The 20573-nt window shown below is 44.0% G+C and overlaps 2 protein-coding genes across 4 annotated transcripts in view; both read left to right on the forward strand.

Annotated features, from left to right (window-relative positions):
• LOC117890141 (rap guanine nucleotide exchange factor 4) overlaps positions 1-20573 on the forward strand; it is a 43531-nt gene that overhangs the window by 14723 nt on the left and 8235 nt on the right. Inside the window, exons 1-2 of one of the 3 annotated variants that reach the window (XM_034794829.1) lie at positions 3298-3434; positions 18380-18526. Coding sequence is in view for 2 of the 3 variants with exons in the window: in XM_034794828.1 (XP_034650719.1) it covers positions 16629-16688; positions 18380-18526 (207 nt within the window). In the remaining variant the exon portion in view is untranslated. Of the gene's footprint in view, positions 1-3297; positions 3435-16595; positions 16689-18379; positions 18527-20573 lie in introns of those variants that run through there. The other 2 variants (XM_034794828.1, XM_034794827.1) reach the window with 2 other exon arrangements.
• On the forward strand, positions 10425-12068 carry LOC117890142 (cytochrome P450 6a2). The gene is made up of 2 exons (XM_034794830.1): positions 10425-11526; positions 11589-12068. The coding sequence occupies exons 1-2, from the start codon at positions 10425-10427 to the stop codon at positions 12005-12007; spliced, it is 1521 nt and encodes a 506-aa protein (XP_034650721.1). The 3' UTR covers positions 12008-12068.

Here is a 20573-nt window from a genome sequence, read left to right on the forward strand (position 1 = left end):
AGCGAATAGTCCGGCATCCATCTGCAGTCTCTGCCCCTGCCTGCCCTGCCCTATGCCTCTCGTATTGGTTTTGTGGCATTCAATTTTTTCCGTTTCGGTTTTTCCCCCATGCCCCACAGCCCCTGCTCCTGCTCCTGCTCTGCCTCTTGCCGGCCATTGTGCCTGCCACAGCAGCATTAATTTCCGCCAGGATATTGGCCAGCAGTTTTTCCTTTTTTTATCCAGCAGCCTCCCCTCAGACTCCCCTTGCCGTTCCGTTCCGAGAAGGTGTCTGCTAATTGAAACGCTGCAAATTGGGTGCGGGGGGCGGCTCTGCCTCTCCCTCTCTGCTCGAGTGGCTCTGCCTGCAATGGAAATTCGAGTATTTATGGCTAAGTGTGGCACGAATGGCCTGCAAAAATGACCTCAACTTACATGCTGTGCGACTGTGTGTGTGTGGCCATGGGGCGACATTGGGCAGGCAAGCGAGCAAACGAGCAAATGTTGCACAAGTGAAGGAATTCGGTGGGAATGCAATTGATTAAAAAAGCTTTCACTCTTCCTGTTAATTATGCGCCATAATCTGCTGACCCAATTTCCCCCCAATATTTCTCCTCTCTGTCTTGCCTTTTGCATAATTTTTCCAACTGATTTGAGTGGATTTTTACCAAACAAGATGTGGCTTTTGCCAGCGGGTAGCCCCTCGCCATAGCCTTTGGCAATTGTAGCATAATAAATCAATTATTCAAACGCTCTTTTTCTACTTTTTCTTTGACACTTTTGCGCCGCGCCGCGAAGACGAGTTTGAATGAATATTTTCGGTGTGGCGTGCGACACGCAAAGCCCCACTTTCCAGATCTGGCTAAAAATATAAATGTTGAATGCAGAATGCAGAAGGGAAAATCACAGTCTAGCAATCCCTCAAAAAACAAAACAAACAAAAACAAAGAAGCGGCGCGGCCTATCAATAGCCACACAACACACACACACAAAATTAATTTAAAGTGGTGCGATGAGAGTGTGTGGCTGTGGCTCATCAGAAGCAGCGGAGATACACAGATATCGAGAAATTTATGTGCGACCCGAGCAGCAGCAGCAGCAGCAGCAGCACCATTTGGTGCGAGTTCCGTTTTGAGTTGCTTTGAGATTTCCCCCTTTGACTTCCTCTGCGTGCCCCTGATCACGTGACGCGGCTAATTTCGATCTAATGAAAGAAGAGCATGGGGGCAGAGCAGAGCAGCAGACTTGAGTGGCAGCAGAGGCAGCAGCAGCAGCAGCAGCAGCAGTTACAAACTGCAGCTAATTTATAAATGTCTTGAGAGGAGACTGAGGAGCCGCTCAAGAGAGCTGCTCAAGGCAAAGGCAAAGGCAGTGGCTAAACCCGAGCGTAAGGCTAGTGGCAAAGGCAAACCCAAACCCGAGCGAAGGAGTGGCTGGTGGCACTTCCAAGCCGCGCTTAGGGCTGCTGCTGGCACTTGCAACCTGGCCCGTTCCGCATAATTGAATGGAAGATTCTGCAAAGGGAATATCTGCATGCTGACCCTGTGCCTGCCGCTCAAGTTGCTCATCTGCTTGGGCTCGCACCAACATGCGAGTAGTTGCTGACTTTTTTCCGTCCAGCTGCCACGTAATTAATCTCTGTTGTGCGGCCAGAGCCAATTAAAATGATTATATAATTATGGCCGTAACGCCCAGCGTCGCCGCAGCCCTGAAGCTAATGAAAATGCTTTTGAAAACAGAAACTTAACCCACATATAATTAGGCATCGTTATGGCTTAGGTTTAGGTTGAGGTGCAGCAGGTGTAGCTGCCCGGGGCCACCCAAGGCGTGGATGAACATTTGAAGTTCAGGGGAGAATCGTAGGTGTTGGGGCAGTCAATATTTATTGGAGAAAGCAGCTCTAAGCAGTGGAATGAAATTATCTGTGTGCCATACAGAACAGGCATTGTGGGAGTGGCCACAAAAGCCACAGATCCAAAATCCGTAACCATTTGATTTGTAAGAGCAATTTCCGGCGGCAGCACTTGTGAGCCGGAAGTTAATGAGAGTTCTTGGTCAAGAGCCAGCCGCCTGCCATAATGCTGCCCGACAAATACACAAATCAAAGCTACAGACAGCCACAGCCACAGCTACAGATACTCTGCGCTGACCTCAATCGGCAGACTCTCAAGAGATTCTTCTTGTGGCAAAACGTTTAATTAGCAGTTTTCAGCTTTTGTTTCGATGAGCTATAATTTGCATTGGAATCAGTCAAGAGAGTTGGCCAAAAACAACGTTTTACAGCTACAGCAATTTCCTCTCAGCTGAATCTAATCAGTGCGGCAATTAAACACAGCCAGCCAGGCTGCTGGCATTTAATGTGGCAAATAAATCTGCAAAGGAAAAGCGAAATGCTGCTGTCAGATGTCAGGGAACTCAGCACAGAGATGCTGCTGAGAGGGAGACCTGAGACTCGGTCTACTTGAGACAGCGCTGACAACAATTTGTCGCTTTTCATTAGGTTCTACGCTCTGTCCTACAGCTCTTCATTTCTCTTTCTCTTTCCCGTCATGACGTTGACCCATAACGATCATCATCATCATCCTCATCCTCATCATGCCCTGCTCAGGTTTACAGCAATGTAAATTTAAACCAAAACGAGGGGGAAACCGGGGCCGGGGCTCTCCCTGCTCTCGTTTTTCTCTTGTTTGTGTTATTTTTTTATTTTTTTTCTTTTCTGTCAAACAAGTTGGGCCGACGCTGGCAGAGCGAAGTTGCCCACATATGCGCTTGTGCGCGACCGACCGACCGACCGACCAACCAAACGGAATGTATCTTTCGGATACAAACAGAGAAATTAATACGTGCTGAACACTTCAGCGGTACAGAGCGCGATCGTTGCTCAGAGCGACTGTCGGAGTTTCCGCGACAATACCTTACCGATAATAATACAGATATTTTATCGGTATCTGTTGCTGTTTCTGTTTGCTGTTTGCTGTTTCTGTGAAGTTTAAAATTGAAAAATCAACGAGAAGACGTTGCCCAGATCCTCTATGGCCGCGTGGGCAGCGCCACATGAAATCGCGCGCGGGCGTTCGCCGAAGATCCAAATAAACCAGTTAAATTACGGCTATATTTGGCCATAAACCCACCGAATGGTACACAAAAATATCCACCTATTCAAGTGTAAACAAGAAGTGCGCGAAATAAGCCTGTTCCACAGTGCAAAATGCTGCAATTGTTTATGCAATGCAATTGTGTTCAAAATTGATTACCTACCAAGTGAAAGAAAACAAAGCAAAAGCAGCCCAAAGAAATTCCCTGCCAGCAGCTGCTAAAGTTTAAACAAAACGAGAGGGAAGGGAGTTTATGCCAACCAACAATTGATGTTCATTCAAAAGTGGAATTTCATTCATTAAAATCTTACGACCTGAGCAGGCCGATATGCCCATAAGGAAGTGCGGAATACATTGCTGGTTCGTATTTGCTTTTGCCATATAGATATGGGGCTCTGGGCGGGCTTCTTATCTGCCGTGCGGCTGCTTATCTGTTTGCGTGTGGGGCTGAGAGCTGTGATTACAGGCAGAGAAAAAACGGCAGGGAATTCTATACTCTATAATAATAATTTCAGATTTGAATGATGGAAATTATAAATTTACTTTCACTTTTATAATTTTTATTACAAATATTTTATTTTAGAAATCGAAATATTTTGTTTGTTTTTGCTTTGGGTTTACGCTTAGAGAAAAAAAGCCAAATTTCCAAATTTGTATACAACATTTAATTTGAGTTGAATTAAAAATTAAATAGTAAAACAAATATTTTTTTCTGTTAATAATAGCAGTTAATTGAGAATACATTTTTGATTTCAACTATTAAAATTAGATGTAATCATTTTCTCTTAATATTTCAGATTTTGAGATTTAAAAATCATAAGTTTATTATTTTTTTAATACAAATCGTATGGCTTTAATTATTTTGGATTGTATTATTTTACCAATTAAATTTTTCTCTGAATTAGTTTCACACAGAGAAAGTAATCATGAAATTTAAATTTTACATACACATTATTTTAAATTATTTTAGTTGAAATTACGCTTTAATTTTTGATTTAGTATTTTTATTAAACAAATAATAATTTTCTCTGCCTGCATATATTTTCGAATGCCGCTGACTACTGAGATAAACTGCTCAAACAACGATCGCAAAGTCCGAATTCAAATCCAAGAACGGGTACTCGTACCTCAAGATACGTTTATGTACAGTCACATTTTACAATTGCATGAGTGGGCAGATACTTCCGGTTAGATGATTAATGTTGTGCCTCAGCTTTCCACCTGATTACTGCCTCAGTCCCGCAACCCCAGTGCCAGTGCCAGTCCATCACGCCTCATTTCTCACATCATCAATATGCATACACATTTGAAATTTTGGGTAAATCGCATAAATAATGGCTCAGTGGAAGCGATTTGCATAATTGATTAAAACATTTGCAAAACGACTGAACCAGGACACAGGCAGCTGGCAAACGGCAGCCAGCAGACAGCAGACAGCAGATGGACCACTTTAGACAGTTGGGCCATCAAAACAATCGATTGGAAACAACCAAAAATATAAATCTAAATAAATATAGCCACAAAATAAAAGGCCAAGTGGATACAGCCATTGAGTGAGAGATGATTGATGATTGAGGGTGCTCTACAGCTTAGCCAAGAGCCAATAAAATGCATAAATGAATACACAAAGAGCAGATGGGGAATCATTATAGATAAAGTATTGATATGACCACTGATGAAGAGATTTGCCCTGCAATCATAAACGAATTCATCTTCCGCCGTTGGGCAATCTTCGATTTGTGTTTTGGGTTGTTTTCTCCACCACTGAAAGACTTCGGAATGCAACCTAATTGGCCCTCGAGCAGTGCAGCTGCATAGGGTTAGGCTGCCACAACCTTGGCAAAGGTCAAAGGAGTGTTTGACTGCACATTTCATCCAGCAGCAGCACACACACAGCGCTGGTACGCTCTCACGTCCCGCGCACACATCCAATACTAATAATGCTCATGTGTTTTTTACACTTTTTATGGATCAATAAGTTTGGCTGCGTGCGTGCCAGCGCACAGAGAGAGCAGCGAACGCCTTCTCCAGAGATCAAGGAGCTTTTAATAATCTTTAATAGCTGGCAGAGGAGTGTGCGTGGGTTGTGTTGGGATGTGCAGAATGGTTCTATAAACAGATCTCCAGCATTAAGGTGGAGCACATTTATTTTACGGTGAACTTTTAGCTGGAAACTTTTATTTGGCATACATTTCCAACTCAACTCTTTCCAGCTGAAAATTCCTTTTTGGCATTTTGAAAGTATTTTTTACCGTTTGCGACAATTTTCAGCAATTTACATGAACATTTACGGCGTAAAAAAAAGTTTGTAATTAAATAAGTTGCAAAAATGGTAAATGTGCCGCATGTAAATTCCATTTTGAGTTGGAAAATTAAGTTTTACCTTTTGATAATATTATAATTTAATTAACATAACTTCTGAGTGCTCTCAATGGAGCATGGGGGAATATTTATACATTTTTTTTTGCTACATTAGATAAGCTTGAATGGGGGAAAATGCGTGGGAAGTGCCAGCAAAAATGTCTCAAATTTATGCAAATATTTTTTGCTGATAAGGTGATAAAAGATACACACAGAGACACAAAAATCAAACCGAAATGCAAACAAATTATGGGTAGAATCAGCCGGCAGGCGGCAGGGCATAGCGACGTGCCTGTCATAAAGTCGTTCACGCTGAACAAAAAAAAACTCAAACTCAAACGAGCCAAATATGAGAAATCGCCTACACGGTATGTAGATTTTTCTCGCTGATAAATACACTTCCCAAGGGTATATTTGGCAGTTGATTTCCACAGACATGCCGCCAAGTATCTACAGAAATCTTTTGTTTTTAATTCAGTTTACATTTTCAGCAGCAAATAAATAAATCTAATATATAATAAACATAAATAATAGCAGCCCGTAAAAATTGTTGAAGCGTGCTTGCAGCTTCGGCTGGACTTGCCTTGCCCTGCCACCTTTTTCTTGGTAGCTTCCTTTGGCAAATTGAGAATATTTTTAGCAAAGAGAAACAGCATCGCCAGCCACCTCCCAGTGATGTTTTTGCTGTGTGCTGCTGCTGCCCGCTTTGCCATGGCAATAAGCTTAATGGCAGCATTTGATGTCGATTACCATAAATAATATGTTGGGGAAGAGATAAAAACTCGCAACACATGACTCTCGACGGGCAGACAGACAGAAGGCGTTGAATTAGCCTGCCAGCCAGCCAGCCGAGACGCACAGACACAGAGTCGACCTTGCCCCAGCAGACACTTGTGGCAGTTGCCGCAGCAAGTTCATTGCTGGCTGTAAGATCTTTGCAATTCCTTGCCGCTTATCGACAGTGAATATTTAGAGCAGCAAATTTCTCCTGGCACATAAAACTTTATGCAGCGAACTAAAATCAATATTTGCACAATGAGAAAGAAAGAATTTTTCAATTTTATTTGCGAATATTTGAACATTTTTGTTGCCTTTTTGCTGCCTTTTTTCTTGATGCCTTTCCAAAAAATTTGACTAAAGTTGAGTTGCGTTTCGCGTGCCAAATTGAGTTAAACAATATTCTCTTCTCTTCTTTTTTTTGGCAACCAGGGACACAAAGTTTGTACATTTCGGTGGCGAGTCCCCTGCTGTGCCACATAAAAGGGGCAAAAAGCCAAGTGGAGTATACGCCAAACCAACAGCCACTTCAGGCAGTGACAACTTCAAAAGGTTTTTTGGTTGTTTTTTGTACAAAAAAAGTCACCATTTATTTGCTGTGTGTTATTTCCATCCTGGTTTTGTGGACTCTCATGACCATAAAGGGCGAACGTGTCGCACTTTTTGTTGTAAACTCTGAGATCTAGCTAAGAGTTGTTCCGCTTATGGCTAAAGCACTCAACCACTGAGGGGCAACCCAATACATTTTATTCTTGGCTTAATTTTGGTTTCAAGCTCTGTTTTATTGATGATTTAATCCATTTATATTTTCCGCTCCAAAGTGGCGTAAAACTGCAGCTTTACGGGCAAGTGTTGCATTGCAGACGCTGGTCTATCGCCATGCCGGATGTGGCCAGAGCGCAGCACTGCTGTCAAAGCATATCGATTTTCCTCGCCTCCTGCCACGTGCTGCTGCAGGGCCATGTGTGTCCGCATGTGTCCGCTGGCTGTTCTGTTGCTGCTGCTGCTGCTGCTGTTTATGCCGCAAGGGGCTGCCGCATCATGTTTATGGGTTTTGTGGGTCCAATAAAAATTGTGTTAACGCTCGGGGGGAATGCCTGTGCCTAGCAGCATAATGAATAAGTATTATGTATGTTGATATTCTCTTTTCTGCCCCATTTGCCTGCCACCACTCCCTTCCCTTTCGGGCACTGTTCTGTTCAGCTTAACCTTTATTTATTTTTTTTACTGCTGCTTTAATATTTCATTACAAATGGCTTTGTCATTTATTTGCCCCGAAGCTGCGGAGAGTTGCTTGTTAGACGACAAAATCGGGTCGGCTCTGCTCTGCTCTGTTCTGCTTCTGTATTCAGCGCACAAAAGGCAATTTCGGGTTTAAAACGCGCATACGCCACGTGGTGCCAGCAGCACACACAATCGAGCGGCGGCTTTTTATCGCCTCTCGTAAATGTAAAACTCTCGCTTGGCCAAGCTGCTATCAGGCCACCAGTCCCCACCGCTTGCTGCAACAGCATAAATCTACATTTTGCAACACGGCTCGACAATTGGTGTCATTGTCATCCTCTCCCGTGTGTGATGGACGCTGACACATTGACCCCCCAGCCACTTGTCGCTGCAATCAGCCACGAGAGCAGAGCGCTTTTTATATGCCCTGGGCCCAAGATGGAATTTGATGCGCTGCTGAGACAATTCGCCACGAATCGATAGCTGCCACACAGAGACACACACACATGCCGCATGCCACACAATCAGAGCTGAAGCAGATATGTCAAACGAGAAATTCAATCAGCATTTGGAAGCAGCATCCTGGTTGCTGCTTGCTCCTTGTGTGCCCATCCGATTGAGCTCTTTCCAATGAACTTGTCACAACCCGTCGCCGGTTTGAGGTTGAAAAAATCCCGCACTGGGAATTGTCGTTTGTCGAATTGTCAGCCGAACATTGACAGAACGACAGGAATGGAATACGAATACGAATACGGGACAGCTAATTATATCTGCCCTCTGAGGCGACTGTAATTGCTATAAATCTCACTTTAAGGACACACACACACACACACTCGACATAAGCTTCAATCTTATTATCATTTTTTTATCAGCGACATTATGAGGATTGAGTGGGGGCAGGGGCGAAGTCTGTGGCGGAAGCAGGAATTTCCTTTCCCTGCTTTATGGCTTGGGTTGTGTGTGTGCTGTGTGTGTGTCTGTCCGTGTGTATTGATGCAAAAGATTTGTCCTTTCCTTTCGTTTGCTTTGGGTTATTTTTATGTGTGCAGCTTGTGCGTCGATGGGAAGCGGATTTCTTATTGTGATTTACATAATATTATGTACGAATATATGTAAATATGTATGGACAAATGTAAATATGTATGCATTAATGTAAATATGTACGAATGTATGTAAATATGTACATATGTATTGCGTGTACCGGGGGAACATCACATCATTTTGTCGCCTTACAGGAAATGCACAAACTCGACTGGCTGGGCCCACGATATTTGTTTAGCTTGCTTGACAGACATCCCCCCGCAGCCACAAATAAGTCTAATTTATTCAGGGCACAACGCAATCCCTGCCCTGCCCTGCCCTGCCCTTGCCATTTGCATCTGAAAGAACTGTCTTTGGGGTTAACACCTCTGCAGACCGAGACAATTAGCTGGCTATTTACATAAAAATCTCCGCGTGAGGGACAGGCGCAGCATCCATAATTAGCTAGGCTGCTGGGCTGTCTGCCCAGGAGACGACTCTTCACAACAATGCCAACAGTCAGCAGTCAGCAGTCAGATGTCGGCTTATAGAAGCCTCTCTAGAGAGAGAGAGACACTCGAGACCCGGGACCATTCTGTACCCAAAGAATCGCCCAGCATTGTGTGTGCCGCCTCCAGCGTGTTGGATTCTTTGTGTGCTGCTGCTGCTGCTGCACTTTAGTCGCATTTAGATTTGCATTTTATTTAGTCAGAGTGCAGGCATTCCGCATTACACTTTTTATTTCCCACTGCGGTTCCTCAATGGGCTCTTTGTTTCTGTTTTTTTTGTTGTTTGCTCTTCATTTTGCTCGCCTCTGCGCTGGTTTTTTGTTTCCCAGTCGCAGAAGTACTTACTCCTCATGTATGTACATATACAAAATATTGTGACACATGTGGGCCGAGGCTGTTGGGGCTGTGAAGGTCAAGCTACAAGGACTTGAGCAGACTTGAGCATTAAGCAGACGATAAAACTGGATCCAACTGCTGCACTTTTGCACGCCACAGCGAGAGAGGCAGAGACTGGGAGAGGGCGGGTAAAAATGTTGAAATACGAGTACAAGTGTCAGTCGAACATCCATATAAAACTCTGTTGGCACTTGCAGTTTGCCCGGCAATGACAGCTGAGGACACTGCAGGACACAGGCAGCACGCCAGCGCAGAGGGAAGGAGCGCGAATAATAAAAGGAACTTATCAGTGATAAATGCGGCACAAGGTCAATATGGCTTCCAGCGTCTTTCCTCCTTCCTGCTTTAGTAAAATAAAATTACATCTCTCTAAGCGCGTTAAAGTTCCCTTTCCCTTTGGCTTGGAGGCGCTTAAGCGTGGCATAAAAATGCACATCCTAATCGGCTTACAGGAGTCGCGGTTAACGAAAGACACAAGGCGCCTTTGGCGGGGTCTTTGGCATATAAATTGATAGAAATAAAAGCGATTACGTGCGGTGCAAGCTGCATTAAACTTTACTTTACAACACTCTCAGAGCGGCACTCTCGGCTGTGCAACACTGGAAAGAGCGTAGCCAGCAGCTGCTTGGAATTGGCAATTTTGTTGTTTATTTTTGATAATTCTATGCAATTATAATCAAATTTATATGGCTCTCAGCGCTCAGTTAGCTAGCAGAATACTAATTTTGTGGGTGTGTGCGACCGGTTCTAATGTTTAACAAAAAACTCTGCCTATCGCTTGTTGATATTCTACCCTGCAGCAAGAGCGAGCTTCTCTCTTTCGAGTGAGTGTATGAATGGGGGGACTACTGCCAGTTATCTCTGGAGCTATAATCATGACTGGTTGGTGTGTGGGGCTTTGCCATATCATGGTGATGTTTTCCTATCTCTAATCATATGTTTGTTTGCTTGTTTTGTTTTCGTGTGCTATAAAATCAGCTTGAAACTGCCGCATAACGTTCATTAGATCGGCGATAGGTGAACGACACGGATCGCGAAACGGGAAACAAAAAGTTATAGTAAAATGTTGATATTCATTTACCTGGTGATCGCCGTTGGCTCGCTGGTGGCTTACTTGCTGCATCGCAATTTCCAATACTGGAAGCGCCAGGGTGTGCCGCACGATGCGCCTCATCCCTTCTACGGCAATCTTGTGGGCTTCCGCAAGAATCGCGTGCTACACGACATTATGTACGATTACTACAATAAATATCGGAACGGCAGCAGTCCCTTTGTGGGCTTCTACTTTCTGCACAAGCCCGCAGCGTTCATTGTGGACACGAAGCTGGCCAAGAACATTTTGATTAAGGATTTCTCGAACTTTGCGGATCGCGGACAGTTCCACAATGAGCGGGATGATCCGCTGACCCAACATTTGTTCAATTTGGATGGCAACCGCTGGAAGCAGCTGCGTCAGCGACTGTCGCCCACTTTTACCTCGGGCAAAATGAAGTTGATGTTTCCCACCGTGATCAAGGTGGCGGAGGAGTTCTCTACGGTGATGGGAGAGCAGGTGCCGGCCAGCAAGGGTGGCACTATCATAGAGATCAAAGAGATGATGGCCAGATTCACCACGGATGTGATTGGCACATGTGCCTTTGGCATCGAGTGCAACACGCTGCGCACACCCGTCACCGATTTCCGCACCATGGCACAGAAGGCATTCACGGAGATGCGACACGGTCAGCTGCTGACTTTCTTCATCTTCAGTTTCCCGAAGCTGGCACGAAAGCTCAGAATGCGCATTATGCCCGAGGATGTGCACCAGTTCTTCATGCGACTCGTCAACGATACGGTGGCTGTGCGGGAAAAGGAGAACTTTAAGCGTCACGATTTCATGGACATGTTGATCGAAATGAAGCAAAAGGGCAGCGTGACCCTAGACAATGGAGAAGTGATGAAAGCCATGGACATAGGGGAGCTGGCTGCTCAGGTGTTTGTGTTCTATTTGGCTGGCTTTGAGACCTCCTCATCGACCATGAGCTACTGCTTCTATGAGCTGGCACAGCATCAGGATATACAGGATAAGGTGAGGGAAGAGGTGCAAACGGTGCTGGCCCAACACGATGGAAAACTAACGTACGAGTGTGTCAAGGAAATGCGTTACTTGGACCAAGTCTTCTCAGGTTTGTAACCCACAATCTTGCCTACAGTTTCAACCTTTCTAACTCTCCTTTTGTCCCCCTAGAAACCCTTCGATTGTACACTCTGGTGCCGCATTTGGAGCGCAAAGCACTCAACGACTATGTGGTGCCGGGACATCCCAAGTTGGTGATTGAAAAGGACACACAAATCATAATACCCGCCTGCGCGTATCATCGTGATGAGAAGCTCTATCCCGATCCGCTGCGCTTCGATCCGGATCGCTTCTCCGCCGAGCAGGTGGCCGCCAGGGATTCCGTGGAGTGGCTGCCCTTTGGCGATGGTCCCAGGAACTGCATTGGCATGCGCTTTGGCCAGATGCAGGCACGCGTCGGCATGGCACAGCTGCTCAACAAGTTCAAGTTTTCGGTGTGCGACAAGACAGAGATTCCCCTCAAATATGAGCCCAAGTCGTTTGTGCTCGGCTCCATTGGGGGCATCTACTTGCGACTGGAGAGGATTTGAGATTTGTAATTGTTACGCTCCAATGGCAGTTGTTAATGTCAGTTGTTAATGTCAGCTGTATGTTCGATAGATGTGTAAATATAATAGCCTTATAGATGTACGTTTCTCACTTAAATTTTGACGCTCGTCAAGTGCATTCGGGCTGAAGCAACTTTAAACTTGAGTCGACACCAGACCGACCATTGTGCTGTCAGAGTCAATGACTCTCTCTCTCTCTCTCTCTGTCGTACCGGTCTGAGGTAAATTAATTAATATTCCCAGACGGCTCACATGCTTTGCATACCACACAAGCCACACACCACTCTTGGGAGGGGGGCTAGACCCCAAATTAAAATATGCCTCTGGAGCATGCAACACGAGTCGGCTAATTGAGGTAGGCTATGGCTTGGGGCTGGGGCCAGAGACTCAGCATTTGAAAGGGAAACATAACATTATAATAACAGCGCAACAATGTTTTGAAGAGTGAACGAACGGCACGGTTCAATGCCGTCATCTAGTGGCGATGAGATAATTTTTAATGGCAAAACTTGTTATGGGACTCCCCGGCCACCCACTCGCCGGCCCGCCAGCTTATCTGGAAAATATTTTACACGGGCAGCGCGAGGCGATTGTGTAGCGATTTAAATGAAAGTTGACAAGCTTTGGCATACCCTTACAAGAGGAGGGTCGAGGCGAGCAGGGACTTAAATTAGAATTCGCTATAAAAATATTCATGCTGCCTAGAGAAAAGTCCTAAACCTAAGCTAATCTTCCATTTACCGAGCAAAAAAAGGGCCTTAAATATTAAAAAATATATTTTATCTTTTAATTAAATATATTTCCCACAAATTCAATCATTTGTGGCTACTTTCAGAGGGTTTTTATTGAGTTTAAATATTGAAAAGTCTATTGAGTACACAAATATTTTAATCAAATATAATTCCATTTAATTTCTATATTTTTGTGCATACACTAAAGCCGCAAATGAATGTTAAATATTTTATTTTTCGCTAAATGTACGAATGCAGGTTTTAGCAGTGTATTTAAAAGCTTTGACCCGCCAGCCAAATTCCATTTGTTGTCAACCAAAAGTTGCTATCTGAATCTGTGTTAAGCAGCACACTTATTTCTTATCATTCATTGCAATTTTTAGTGTGATTAAAACTAAACGCAGCTGTGATATTGTACCCACTTCAAGGCAGAAAATTTGGTAGTTGTTTCTTAGTAAAAATCGCCATTATTGGGGATTGATAAGTGCTACAGCAACATGATTAATAATTCAATTTCTCATATTATGAAATAATTATGCATCATAGGCATTGAATACTATTTATTTTAGAACACCCAAACACACATTTAGCCTCGTTTTTGGTGACTCCTCGCACGGCTTTACTTTTGTGTTTGCCAAAACTTTTCAAATCTTTGAGAATAACATTTGGATTGTCGTCTTCCAGCTGGCAGTTTGTCTGCCAAAAGTTATTTCCGCTTGAGGAACTTTTGTTATTTACATTTCGATTGAATGATTTCTTCGGCATGCAATCGGCATTTGCCATCACAACTATTCCTTTTGCTCCTTCGGCGCGCCTTGGCCCTGAGCGTTTCCTTTGGCACTTTGCATACTTTGGGGCGCATTAGCAGGACGCACCGAAATTGCCTGACAGCAGCAGACGAGAGAGGATAAAGCTGGAATTTAAAGGCCTTCAAAGACCCGACACCGGTCGAACATTCTTCTTTTTTTGTTCGTTCTTCTTTTTCGATTTGCATTTATTTTGAAATGGGAGTTTTTCACATATTCTGTTCCGTTTTTTTTTGTGCCCGTAAAATGGGTAAAAGAAATGCCAAAGAGAAATCCGCTTAATGGGTCAGTCAGCTGGGGTGCTCGGTGCGTACTCAAAGTGTCTTTTTTTTACCCATTCCCCCATTTGGATTTAATAAAGTGCAAGAACGAAGTTTTTAATGATGTTGCCGGTGCCGGTGTCGGTGCAGGGCCGAATGTTTATCTATGTATTCCATGTTTATGTCATCGCCACATGCAAGCCGTGGAAAATGAGGCAGCTGCTGGGAAAACTCTCGCGGCGTGCTCGCGTCTCTCTAACGGTTGAGTTGGCATTAAATATAATTTTATAAAAATAATTAACTCTTCTCTGTGCTGTGCATATCCATTAACTTGTCAGCAAATGGAATTGGAAATGGAAACTCTCTTCTTGCTTTGTTTTTGTTGTGGCAATTCATTGGATCATTAACCTGCTCAAAACCACAAACATTTGCAAATTAATTAATGATGACCCAATTAGCATAATTAATTAGACAAACGAACGGCCGAAATGAACTCTGGCAGAGAGTGAGACGGTGATTTATTTTGACACCTCAAAAACATTGAGGGGAAAAATAACTCACGGACGGACGGACAGATAGACGGACGGTCCCAGTGCCCACTCATTGCGAGACCCAGTCCATTGACTTGGTCCGTACGTAGCCTTTACCTTCACCATAGGAGGGCACAGCGAAATACTCGTAATTACTAGCCCCAAAAAAAAAAGAAAAAACAACGCAGAAAATGAAAAAAATGTTAAAAAAATATGGGCAAGAAATGTAAAAAATAAATGCAAACAAAACTGAACAAAAAATGAAATAAAAGTGGTTTCAAGGTTATTCAACCTGAACATTGAAATATGTAATTCACTTTTTGGTAGTTACTTTAAAGCAAACTAAAAACTGTAAGCTGTTGGCTGTTTTGGGTTAAAAATCTCATCTGTGTTGGTGTTCCCCTCATCACTGTGGGCTGGCAGTTTGCTTTCCATTAGCAGCAGCATCCTAAAAACAAGTCATTCGTATGAGAACAGGCACCGAAAGTTGGATCCACACGGGTGTTTGCTGTTTGACTCAACGGAATTGGTCAGAGTGGATTGCAATGCGAGACACGTTGCAGCTGCAACAGCAGCAGATACAAACGAAATGGAACTGTGCACCCTGCAGCAGCATACAAAATGAAACTCTGCCCCGGCAGCATAGATCTCTGCTGCTGCTGCAACAGACACGGAACGGAAGCGTGCTCATATGTGCGTGAAAAGTTTCCCAAGCGCAAAAGTCCCCAATGGGAGAGTGGAGAGTGGAAAGTGGTTGGACATTTGGCCAGCAGCAGCACAAGTGACGCACATGGGTGCAAGCGATATGGTTTCGGTGTCTCGCCATCGCCATGGATGTGCATGGGAATGCTGATGGAGCTGTGGGCTTGGCCTGGGACTGCGTCCAGTGCCCGTGCTTTGATTTAATTGCATTTCGCTTGCATCAAACGACAGCAAAAGTTCGTCAAAGGCGGCTAAAATTGGTTGAGAAAAGTGTCAACGAAAATTCATGAATTTCATTTCATGTGAGTGAAGTCTTTACACGCTTCAGAATGCCCAAAGTTGGCAATGTTTTTTCATATCTTTGAGCCGAAAGGTAGATCATTTTTTGTGTTTTAAGCAATGTTTTAAATAATTGTATTGATTGCAATTTAAACTTAGAGTAAAATGGGATGGAATAAAAATAAAAACAGGTAGAAAGAAAAGAATTTTGAAATGCAAAATAAAATATAAATTTCAATAAATAATATTAGATTCGTTGAATTCTTGGTAGATTTCGGTGCTGGTGTACGCTTACCACCTTTTTTTTTGACCCGCTCTAATAATTCCATTTATTATACATAGATTTTAAATATATATTGAATCATTTATTTATATCCAAAAGTACATAAAAGTCTAGTAGCTTAACTATTGCTACAAATATTTAAATCTAAATCTAACAATTGTCGATGCTTTTTCTCTGCGTGTAGCTGGTGCCTTCTCTTCAGTGCGTTGCAGCCTGCTAGACACTTCTGTACGGTGATTATTTTGCCATTGATCAAATTAGAATGTTGTCCCTTGAGGGCCTGGCCACTGGGCATTGAGTGCATACAGATAAATGTACATACAAGCACACAAAGATGACGGCAATGGGCCATTGAGCTGTCAACGCATCGAACGCTCCATTTAGCCGCCGGTCTTCTGGGCCTTTGTTGTTGCTTTGCTGCTGCTGCTGCTGTTGGCCACACTCCAGCAACTTCCCAGCCAAGAGTTGCACAAAAGACTAGACATGTAGTGCCACATACAACATGTAGATACATGCAACAGTTTCTCGCTTGCCTGCCACACACACGGGCGGTGGCCCCGGCCCAACTTCAATTTTCAGTTTGCTTTGCGACTCGACGCCGCGCGGTTCGAATATAACTGCCAGTGCCCAGTGGATGTGAATGGGAATTGAAAAATATAAACAAAAACCCAAAAAAACAAAGTCATAGTAATAATAATAAAACTCGCGTAGTTTTGGTAGTAAAAAAGTTACATAAAACCCGCTCAGAGACACGCTCTTTGCATGTACATTTATCAATGGTCGAGCCAGACATGTTTCGGCAGCGCGTGCCCCGTGCCCATAAATTGTGTGGCAAGAAGTTGCTTTGTTGACCTCACGTCTGTGACGATTTGCAAATGCAATCGAGCAAAAAGCCAACCAAAAATGGTAGACAATTTGCATTTGTTTGTGTGCGGTTTCCATTGATATTTTGATGCAAAAAGTTTAGCAAACTAAAAACTAAAACTAGCAGCTGGACCAGTGGCCAGCCATCATGTTGTTTCGTCGCAGTTGTACCTATAACGTGGAGCAATCAACGCGGCATTATGCAAAGGTAAAGCATGGCATTGCATATGCAAAATATGTGTAAAAGATCCAACAGCAGCATCCAGCAATGTACGTGCTTCACATAGTGATTAAATGTAGATGTAGATCCTTTGGTAGTACTTATAAGTGGAGGAGGAATATGTAGCTATTTGTAGCGGTAGTTGTGGGACTATAAATGGTACAAAAATAGCTGAGAGTGAGTGGATTGTTGAGTACTTTAACTGCTTGAACATCAAATGAAAGACATCATTCGAGTGCTTGATTTGTCTACCTAATCCTTTGCCAAAGCTGCACCTGAGAGCTATCCACTTCATCACATGTTAATCTGTTCAAGCAAATACTTTTCCTACTGTTGTTTAGGCAACAGGTAAAACAAGCCCAAGTGCCACTCCACACACTCCAAGCAGTTACTTGAGAGCCTGTTGAGTTCTAGTCTCAGTTTTGCACTTCATCAAGTATTTATTTATATTTGTTTATGTTTATAAATTACAAAATTAAAACACAGACAAGCTACCAAAAATGGTTGTTATCCCTCCCCCTGAGACGCACGCACAGCTTTTCCAAATATTTTTCTTGTTTAGACTGGAAATTGAATTCAATTCTCGGCGGCTTAAGGAAATTACAAAAAGGGAAATACGCGGCGTAAAATGTTGTTGCTTTTTCCGCTCTCTTTCATGGCCTTTCTTCTTTTTGCCCCTCTACTTCCATCTTTCTCTCGCTGTGTGGCTGTTAGCATCTTTCGCCCTCTGTGTCCGGCTGTGGCTGCTGTCCGTGTCCGCGTCCGTGTCCGCGTCCGAGTCTTTGGGTCAACTGTGTTAATGCTGCAATAAATTAGAAAGCAATCAAATTTAATGTGGCCAAAAAGAAGGCAGACAAAGACCGACCCCAAGTCCAAGTATTTTTGTGACGCTTGTCAAAAAGCAAAAGCTCCAATAAATCAGCAAGAAAAGCAAAAGAAATTTCCGGGAAAAGAAAAAACGAAGCCCAGCAAATAGCATTTGTAATTAAACACACAGTGGGAATTAATTAAATATTATTTTACGGGCATTGTGCGCGTTGTAATAACTGTAAATATGTATACATATATGTATACATATACATATGTACATATGTACTTATGTATGTATGTATTTATGTTGTGGTAATGTGAATTTAACTAATGCTGCGGCTGCTGCGGTCGTCAGCCCTGCTTTAAGCCAATTACATGGCAGGGCGGCTGGCAGGGGCTGCCCTCGGGCCAAGAACTTGTGTGTGCTGGTGGGAAAACAAACAAAGCAAAGAACAAGCCAAGAAGCAGCCAAGAACAAGCGGCAAAACAAGAGGAACAAGCAGCCAGAACACAGATGCAAAACTCCTCCAGTTGGTAATTGAAAATGTCATTGCAAAGCTGCGGCTGCCTCTACTGCTGCTGCTGCTGCTGTTGCTGTTGCGGTTAGACAACACTCAGAGCAGCTAAGCCACGGTTATTGCAACGGTTGACAGCCAGGCAGACACTTTGGTGGCTTGGCATATCCGCAAGTTGCAGCGCTTCCGTAGTGTGTTTTTTTTTTGGTTGCCAACAGCCACAAGCAAATTGCAAGTCGTTTAAACTAGTTGTGTAAGAAACTAACTGAAGAGAGAGAGACTTACTTACTATGTGCCACCCATGTGATGTACTCTTTCTAACCCCAAAACCCACTGCCTTTTATTTATTTACAGAGCTCCGTAACGTTGTGCAATCTGGGTGTGGGCGCCACATTTGGGGAGACCATTTTGCACGATCTGCCACGCGATAGCACCGTGGTGACGAAGACAACCTGCGAGCTGTTGCGCGTTGAGCAGCAGGATTTTCGACTCATATGGGAGGTAAGTGCCCCTCAACAAACTTCACCTTTTTGCCACATCAAAAAGGGAGCAATCCATCTGCAGATATTCCGCCTAATGAGCAGCCAGCTGCTGATGGATAGATGCAAATGTCTTCAAATGATATTCAGAGCTGAGAGACATATTTGCGGTGCGCCGCCGAAAGTATTTAATTAAAATTTCAATTAACATTTAATGGTGCCCCGAGACCCGAGGCTAACAGCTTTTTCCTAATGAAACTAAGCCCGAAGCCCGCACAAAGGTCCCGCAGCAGGCAGCTAGCTCTCCGAGTCCTCAGTGTTGAGTGCTTTTGGCTCTTGTCTCTCGGCTAGCAAGGGGGGGAAGTGCATGTGGGGAAATTAAGCCAAGTTCGCTCTCAGTTTGTGCCGAGTGCCGTGTTGTCTGTCTCGCTGCTTATGGTGCGGCCAAACGGCATTACAATGTAATGACAGAGCTTATTGAAATGCATCATTCACGTTGGTCCCCCAAGGGAAATTCACACAAGTGGACGGGACAAACGATAATTAAATGGAACTGGAAATGTATAAGCAACACAGCGCAAATATCAAGCGAAAATATCAATTGAAAGAGCCACAAGATTTATGTGTACTTATTGGTGATGATGGAGCTGGGAGCTGGGAGCCTTCCTTTAGCTTACTGCTGGCAAATAGTAAATATTTGAACTGTGCGCACACTGCGAGAAATGTATGGAATGATGGATGATGAATGCAGCTCGGAGAGCCAGAGAGCTGCCTTTTCCTGGGAGTTTTTGCTTTGCTTTTCCCCCAGGTTTGTCAGTGTACGAAATGCAAAAATATCTTTTGTAAATTTCGGCAAAACCCTGGCACTAACAATGCCATTCTGGGGCAGCTTGGGGTCCAACCCCAAAGTCATACCCCCAAGGCACGCACAAAAGGTATAAGCCACACACGAGGCTGGCAGGCACACACAAGCGGCAAGGAGAACGGAATGAATGAATGTATATTTACCTTATTGGGAGAGGGAGAGGGAGGGAGAGGGAGGGAGAGGGTGAGCTGCAAAGAAAAACGAGGCTTGAAGGCAAAACCTCAAATTGGGGCACATACAACGAGTATTTTGCAACATTATGCCAACATTGGCTAACCCCAAGAAGCAACACAAGAGTGGGGTGGGAGGAGGCTTAGAGGGGTGAGAGCGAGGAGCGAGGAGCGATAACAAAGTAGCTGCGACAAGGGCCAGGGCCACCCGGCACATACACATCACGTATACGCAGCGTGTGCAACAATGAAGTGAAAGTGGAAGCTGCCACTGCTGCACCATAAAAATTGCTTGCAAACTGGGGAATTCCCTTGCGCGCTCCACGTTCTCCAGTTCTCTGAGCTGCGTAAATGCGATAAAAATCCGCATGGCGTGGCAGGGCAAATTGAAAAGGAGTAAATAAACGTGGGATATGCCACGAGATGCGAGTGTGTAACCTTCCTCGCTGACTGCTAGCAGTGGCAGTCCCCGTGCCACTCCCACTCCCACTCCCCTTTGAGTATTTGATTTGTGCACAAATGCTTAGACGACTGAAGGGCAAATTGAAAATGTCAGGGCGCAAGCAATTGTCAGCAATGGGCCATGCACGCTCTATGGCTGCTTGCTGGAATAGAATTTTCGGGGTAATTAAGAGTCTCGCAGAGTGCAACGAGCGATCCAACGAGCTGCTGGCTGGACAAGAGGCAACGCCACAAATGCCACTCGTAATGCGATTGGACAAATCGAGTCGAGTAGAGTCTGAAACGAATCGAATGGCAACGAATCGAGTGAGGGCCAGGGACCCACACTAAATTCAATTGCAATTTGCCATTTGCCATTTGCAATTGAGTTCGAGTTCCGTTTGGTTGGCACAACTTTTGGTTTGATTTGCAGCAGGAGGCAGCAGGGAGGACTGTGCCATGCCGGATATGTGCCACTCGGTTAATGTGGGCAAAAACTCAATTTGCCGAGTTTTCCTTTCCCACTTTTAATGCGTAATTTCAATGGCAATTTTGCATTTAATTTTGGTGCGCATTTTATGCCTAATAAATGG

Source organism: Drosophila subobscura, chromosome E, assembly GCF_008121235.1.
Source record: "Drosophila subobscura isolate 14011-0131.10 chromosome E, UCBerk_Dsub_1.0, whole genome shotgun sequence".
Taxonomy (NCBI): Eukaryota; Metazoa; Arthropoda; class Insecta; order Diptera; family Drosophilidae; genus Drosophila; species Drosophila subobscura.